Source organism: Belonocnema kinseyi, chromosome 6, assembly GCF_010883055.1.
Source record: "Belonocnema kinseyi isolate 2016_QV_RU_SX_M_011 chromosome 6, B_treatae_v1, whole genome shotgun sequence".
NCBI lineage: Eukaryota > Metazoa > Arthropoda > Insecta > Hymenoptera > Cynipidae > Belonocnema > Belonocnema kinseyi.
The window spans coordinates 68,721,016-68,728,860 of NC_046662.1; the positions used below are offsets into that span (position 1 = coordinate 68,721,016).

The window sequence follows — 7,845 nt, forward strand, 5'->3', positions numbered from 1 at the left end:
GCTTTAAATTTAATATAATCTATACTGAACATTCAAAGAGTAAATCAAATATCTGTTATATTTTAGAAAAATATCTTTGAATAAAGTAAGAGATTATTTAAAAAATTATTCTCTCTGTTGTTAATTTATTATTTGCTTATAAATAAAAAGCTAAAATAAACTCACAAATTTAAGAAAAAACCTGCAAGATTCTAGAAATTATCTAAATAAAGATATTTATAAAAAATAATACATTTTTTAAACAATTATTATTCTCAACTTAAATGAATTATTACCTCACTGAGTTAAAAGTGGACAAAAAGTTAAAGCTTTTAGAAAAAAACGCAACTATCTAGCATTACTGTAGGAGAAGATATTTATACACAATGATAATTTGTTAAAATGAGTATTATTATTTAAAAATTTCTTTTATTAAAATTCATTAATCTTACCTCCCTCTAGGAAAAAGTGGACAAAAGCTTCACTATTGCAGAAAAAGCTGCAACTTTCTAGCACAATTTAAAGGTACTGTTATTCGAAAGAATAATTCATTCTTTAAACAGTGATTTTTTATTTTGAACTAATATTACCTCATCTTGAGTGAAAAGTTGAGCAAAAATTAAAAATTTCAGGAAAAATCTCCACTCTCTAGAATTACTATGAAAAAGATATTTATAAAAAATAAAACTTTTTCCAATAATTATGCTTATTAAATATGTGTGTTTTAGAATTTTTTTTTACTTTTTTTAATACTTGACGGCAAACTTTTGGCAATTTATCGTAATTTGACTATAATTTATGGTAATTTACTTCTTCAAATTGGTCCAATCTATCAACGCGATCAGCTGATTGCTTCCTAATTTTCATTATTCACCTCTGGCGTTTCTTTTTACTCCCTAGGGCCTAAAAAGTAAAACCTAAGCCCCGCTTCAAAGGCATTGAAAATGGCTGAAATAATGCACGATTAATGTATATGATCAATTTGAAATAAATTGTGTAGAAAAAGCACTTGTATTTCTTAAAGTTATGTTTCACGATTATATAAATTAGAAATTAAAAATTAAAAATACAATTTGATCGAAGCTGTTTATTTATATATCTAGGACCTCGGTTTATCTCGACATGGGGATTCGCCGACGAGAACTTTGAAAGCATGAGGTGCAAGAATATCTGAAGAATTTATTAAGTCCTCCGTGAGCTTTTGGTATTCTTCCTCCCTTTGGAGACATCTTCGATACATTTCATCGGCTTCCTCGTTTTCTCGGAATCTCAAACTTTTTACATAACGTTGCTGATCGATAAGATCCTTTTGGTATCGCAAAGCTGCTTCCTTCTTGCATTTTCGATCGTAATCCATCAACCTAGCGTCCAGTTCGAGCTGTTTCAAGGAAAGATCTCGTTCTCGTTCTATTTGTTCTTTCTCCTTTTTTTGGTCTTCTTCCTTTTCCTGTAACTGCTTCTTTCTAATCTCCAGGACTTTTTGAATTTCACGAGCTCGAATTTCGTTTCGCTCCTTCTTTGCTCGGTCTCGCATCTCTTGAGCTTCTTTCTCATACTTTCGTACGATTTCTTCAATTTCGATATTTCGTTTTGCTGCTTGCTCTCGGAATTCCTATAAAGGAAGAAAAATCATCTATTGAAATCTCATATTACGTATTTTTTCAAAATTATGGGTATATTATGCCCCTAAGGAGAGAAGAGGGATTATTTCGATGAGTCTAACAAATTGATGATTTCAGACATTTCTCAAAATACAATCATAATTGCAACCCATATTAGATTTCGAATTGAGGAAGCATGATTTACTGTAATTTAAAAGAAGATTTTTAGTAGCTTACCATAAATTCCACACAAAATTCAATTTAAAAATACCTATAAATTTGAGGATATTTATGGAAATTTACAGTAACTTATTGTAAGTTATGGTAATTTATGGTAAATTATGATAATTTTACAGGTAAATATGATAATCCATCATAAAGTCTCCAAAATTCAATTTAAAAAATTCTCATACATTTCTAAGAATTTATCAAGCTCTTAGATAATTTGTGGTCCTGTTACTGGTAATTAATGATAATTTAACACGAATTCCACAAAATTTAACCTATGAATGTATGTAAATTTGCGGATATTTATGGCAATTTTTGGTCACTTATGGAAGTTTTACAAGTAAATAAGGAAACTTTCCATTAATTATCAAAAAATTTATTCTCAATTTTTTTATAAATTTCCGAAAACGTGTGACATTTTTTTGGTAATTTATAGTAATATTACAGGTAATTCATGATAAATTCAGAAAAATTACCCAAAATTCAATTTAAAAATGTCTGTAAGTTTCCGAACATTTTTGGTAATTTACTATCATTTGATCAATTATACACGGTAACTTTCCCTACATTACCGAAAATTCTATTATCTGCAATTAAATTTCCTTACAGTTTTCACGTTGAGTGGGCTGATTATCATGAAATGCCGGTTCATAGGTATATAATTTTCATTATGCACCTGTGACGTCACTTTTCTCTCGCTAGGGTGTAAAAAGTACTTTTTGCTCCCCGGACAATAAAAATTAGAGCTTAAGCTACGCTTCATTAGCATCAAAAGGGGTGAAATCGTGCCTGTGGCATAAAAAAATTTTTTAACCCGGCGCTATCCGGTTTTTACTTCTTAAGGTTTCATAGCTCCGGATAGAAGTTCTCATAGCTCAGGTCAGATATTATATAAATTATGGGGAAGTAGTGGACCGGTGAGGGGGAATGGGAGGTGGGCATAGATGGGAATTCGGAGAAGTACAGAAAATGAGAAGAGAAAAGCAAGGGCGGGGAGAGGAATAAGTGACTATAGCGAAAATCACGAAGACGGTGTAGGGAATGAGGAGTAGGAGCCAGGAGGAAGGAGAGCCAGATTAGTGGTTGACGGGAAGTATGAATATAGAGTGCTCAGGATCACTAGTATGGGAGGAAGAGTAGGATAAAATGGTGAAATCATAGAAGAGGAAGTATGGAAGGAATAGGTGGGAATGTATGAGAAGGTTAGCAAGGGTGAAAAAGTGGAAGAAGTGATGGGAAAGGAGTTAAGGGGATGAAATAATATGATCGGATAGGTTATGAACAAATAGGATAGAACTGGATAGGACAGGATAGGATAGAGGGAGGAGTGATATAGAGGAGATATGAACAGATTCATTAACTCTTTAATACGCTACAAAGCCCGTGTATGTAGGTGGATGGTGCCTTAACTTTTCGATTTCTGATTCAAATGTAGTATTTCACACAAGAAACAAAAAGACAAGTTTTACATGAAGAAGTTTTAACTCTTTACAAGCACATCGCTGGTACAGAAAGTTAAAAAAGAGGGCAAGTAGAAAGAGCGATAGACATTATTATTGGAAGTGGGAAAAGGGGGGAATTAGGAGAAATAGGAAAATAATAAGAGCAGGGATGGGAGAGGAAGAAATGGTGGATGCTCAAATCAGAAAGTCGGAGTACGAAATCAGGAGTAGTTATGTAGGGGGAGAAGCAGAAATATGAGAGGTGAAGAGAACTAAAGGGACACGTAGCTTATAAATACTAGCATAGGTGGAAAAGTGTGATGGTGAGGTGGAATTATAGGAGAATTATAGGAGTGGAATTATTCGGAGGGAATCAGAGGAGAGGAAGTAGGTGAAGTAATGGAGAGAAGCGTGGAAGCGAGGAAAGTAGGAAAATGGTAAGGGACATAAGGGTGTGAGCAGCGAGTGGAGGTAAGTGCAGGGGGTGGACGGATATGATTGGATAGAATATGATCGGATAGGGTACGACCGGGTAGGAGACGATAGGATACAAGAGACGATAAATGGGGAGTGCTATAGGGGAGATATTATCAAATGTTTTAACGGTCGAATAGGCTACTAAGTCCGTGTTTGTAAGCTGATGGTGCCTTACCTTTTCCTTTTCTTATTTGAATTTGGTATTTCACACAAAATAGAAAAAAAAAGTTTACAGGAAGAAGTTTTTCCAATTTAAAAGCGCAGTGGACGTATAGAAAGTAGAAGGAGAGGGGAAGTAAGAAAATCGCTTGCAATTATGGGAAGTGGACAGAGGGGGGAATTAGGAGAAGTGGGAAAATAATGGAAGCGGAAGAAGAGAGGGAAGTTGAATAAGTGGTGACAGAGGGGGATAAGCAGCAATATGAGGATACGTGCCTTATGAGCGCTGGTATGATTAGGGAAGTAGGATGGTGAGATATAATTTAGGAGAAGTGTAGAAGGGCGAGTATGGGAAGGGAAATATGAGTGGGTAGCAGGAGAGGGGAATTAGGTGAAGTGGTGGGGAGGAGCGTAGAAGGGAGGGATGTGGGGATGTGGTTAGATGGAAGATTGGGGTGTAAGCGGCGAGAGCAAAGAAGTAAAGGGGATAAATGTATATTATCAGTTAGAGGGGGGAGGGGGTGATAATGGAAAGATAATAATAGATTCATTAACGTCTTAATAGACTAAGAAACCATTTTTTCAGGCACATTATGTCCTCAACATTTCTTTTCTGATTCGAATGTGGTATTTCACACAAAACACAAAAAGAAATTTCAAAAAGGAAGTCTTTCCTGTTTAACTCACGCGTGAGGTACCCTTTTCGCGATGTTTGGATTACAAGAACAATTCACGAAAATTCTTGTTTTTTTTTTAGATCAAGAAATTTTCTTTTTAAACACTTCGAATAAAATTTTTTAAAATTCATGGCACTCAATAGTATTACAGAATTTTTCGTAAACTAAACAGGTCAAATATTACTCCAAGGCTAGCATTTGGGAATTTTCTGGGAAAAGGAACTAACGTGAAAATTAACATTTAAAAACAATATTTCTTCATAAAAAACATACATTCATCAAAGATAACGTGCTAACAAACATTATAGTTTCTATATATAAAATCAACTATTTTTAAAACACCGAGATTGATATAAAACTCTTCAGCGATATTTGAAAAAATTGGGTATTTTTTTAAAGAAAGTACACGCGACATCATATTACATAAATTGCTCACTAAAATAATGTTCCTGATTACAGGAAAGTTCCTAACAATATTAGAATAATACTGTTAATTTGATTACTCTATAAAATGCATTACCGATTCTCGGAACTTACATAAAGCTTCAAACTTGTCTTTCAACAAAGCCTTTGTGAAAAGTTATCTGAATGGGATCACTTTCAATTTCTCAGGCTGTGCAGGAATTTGAAGCTTTTCGTGCCCATTAGAGTGAAGTATCAAGTTGGAATAGAAAGCGTTAGGGCGCTGAGAAATTCCTCAGAACTTTGTTCCAAACCTAGACGAAGAGCAATCAGCACCCTTTATATACATTCAACTTTACTGCTTTGAAAACTTAAGAAATAAAGATTAAAACACCCAAAAAGTTCCAGAAATTTTTTATACTATTTATTTCATTTTTGAAATGATACAATTTCTAAAATTCTGAATTTAAAGAACTTAAAGGTGCAACATTTGAATTCCGCCTTAAAAAGTAACTTCAAATTTGTAGCATTGGTATTTTGAAAACAAATCTTTTCCACCTCTGGTCGCAATCACTAAAATTAATTATTTAACGAACTATTTACTATTAAATTAAAATAAATTTACAACAATAATGATCAATTATTAATTTCGAATCCAATAAATTTAAAGTTTAAAAATATATATTTAACGAATTTTAATTGGAAACATTCCAAATCAAAGAATTCTAATAAAGGTAAAATTGATCAAACAGGAAAATATTTCAAATGAAATGAAAATAGATTTATATAATTTGTGAATAAAAGCTTTTTATTTTTACTAAATTTGAAATTAAATCCGTACAAAATTGAAATATTTTTAATCAGAACCTCTTAAAATTCAAAAATTTCACATTAAAATGTTAAAACTGTAGAACTTCATAATAAAGTAGTTTAAATTGTATCATTTCTAATTTAAAGTGTTTACAGATTGTCATTTTTTAAAAAAGAATAATTTAACCAAAAATGTACTGAACTTAAATAATCTTTTATCCGGTACCATTAAATTTGAAACTGCAAAATAAACTGCAAGCTTATCAAATTTTATTAAGATTAGACAAATTTTCTCACTTTTAAAATAAAAATATTTTCTATTATAGACCTACAACATTGAATGTTTTATAACAAAAATTGAAAAGTAATTTTAAATGTAAAAAATTAGAAATGATAAAAACAATACAAAATATGATTCCTGCATATAATTTCAGTTTCTAAATTGCACAATCTTAGACCTTTCAATTTAGAATTATTTTTTAAGTTCCACTTAAAATTTTTGACATTTTGGAACATTTTAAAATAAAAATAACTATATTTTAAAAAATTTTAATTTATATCAAAAGCATTTAATTAGAAATTATGTAATTACAAATACTTTGAACTTAAAATGGTGCAAACAATCATATAAAACTTATTATAAAGGCTTTTTATATAAAATTATGAAAAATTTGGTATTCAAAATTATGAATATTCAAGTAGGAAACCATCAAAAAGTACAAAGTTTCAAAGCAAATATTTTCCAATGTAAGTTTAAAGCAAAAAAATTTAATTTCAAGGCCTTAACAATTAAACTGTTTTATAATTTCACATTTAAAGCTATAATTTTTAATTGATATTATAGATAAAAATCACATATATACAACATTGTTAAAAAGTATCATATAATCTAGTATCGATTTCCATTGAAAGTAATTGGATACATTTTTTTATTAAAAAATGTTATTACTGTAAAAAAAATCAAACCCATCTAAAACTAGGATCCTTAAATTAAGCTATTAAAAACCCACCATTTTTTAATAATTCGCTTATTAAATGTTAAATTTGATTAAATCTGGTTAATTTAAATTTCCCTAATGTAGCATTGCTTAAATTTGTGTAGTGATAACAAAATTTTGTGTTTCTAATAAAAATGGACATTTTTATTGATAAAAATTAGTATAAGCTAAGGATTTCAATCTTTTTGATTGTCGTCAATTAGAGAAACATATTGATGGAAATGAAATTTCAAATTCTCAATTTACGCGTCATAAACGCAGACGTAAATCCGATTGATGATTGTCGATTAACGAATAAAACGACTGCCATTTCCATCTATATTGCGCGCGTTATTGCATAATGTGAGTTCAGAAAGTGGGTAGACCTTAAAGAGGGATAGGGGTTTCCTAACTCCTCGAACGCAGCACCGAACACATTTCAAACTTTCCTGATGATCGAATCTTCTTGAAACCTCCCTAAAATATTCTAAGATTACTCCTCAACTTTTTACAAGTTTCGTCCTAAGAAAAATTATTTCGAGCAGTAAACTACAAGTGAGGAGAAAAGAATTCAATAGCCTTCAATTTTAATCAATCGATTTCTATTCAATTTAAGCTTGAATAAAAAACCTGATTAGCCAAGAATAACTCATTTTAAGTGAGAAAGTTGCTGATAAAGTTACTGGTTTCATTGCGTATGTAGCCTTGAATGAAAAAAGACATATTTTTAAATTATGGACCAAATTCATTTTAAATCATGCGCAGAAAGTCAGGTGGAGATTGCATGGAGGTTGTCGAAGTTTTGTGCATCTGCGTTTCAATAACCAAATTTAAACTTTTTTTGTCTAACTTTTCAGTAATAATTAAAACCGGTCTTAAGTTAAAGTAATATCTAAAAAGAAACAATTTCTAGTAAGTTAAAGTAAGAACATTTGTTCACAAAGTTATAAAAAAAAACTAATAAACAAGAGTCGTTTTTTGAATTAAATTACACTGATCGAGCGCGTGAGAGGTGATAATAATTATCACCTCTCACGCGCTCGATCAGTGCTATTTGAATGATTCTATTTTGTTAACGAATCACTCAATTAAG

General features: G+C 31.1%; 1 protein-coding gene across 1 annotated transcript in view; it reads right to left on the bottom strand.

Moving 5' to 3' along the window:
• Nucleotides 1-1,022: 1,022 nt before the first annotated feature.
• Nucleotides 1,023-7,845, bottom strand: part of LOC117174640 (cilia- and flagella-associated protein 53-like) — a 55,587-nt gene continuing 48,764 nt past the window's right edge. Inside the window, exon 6 of the mRNA XM_033363916.1 lies at nucleotides 1,023-1,591. Within this exon, the coding sequence (XP_033219807.1) occupies nucleotides 1,079-1,591 (513 nt within the window). The 3' untranslated portion in view covers nucleotides 1,023-1,078. The remainder of the gene's footprint in view (nucleotides 1,592-7,845) is intronic.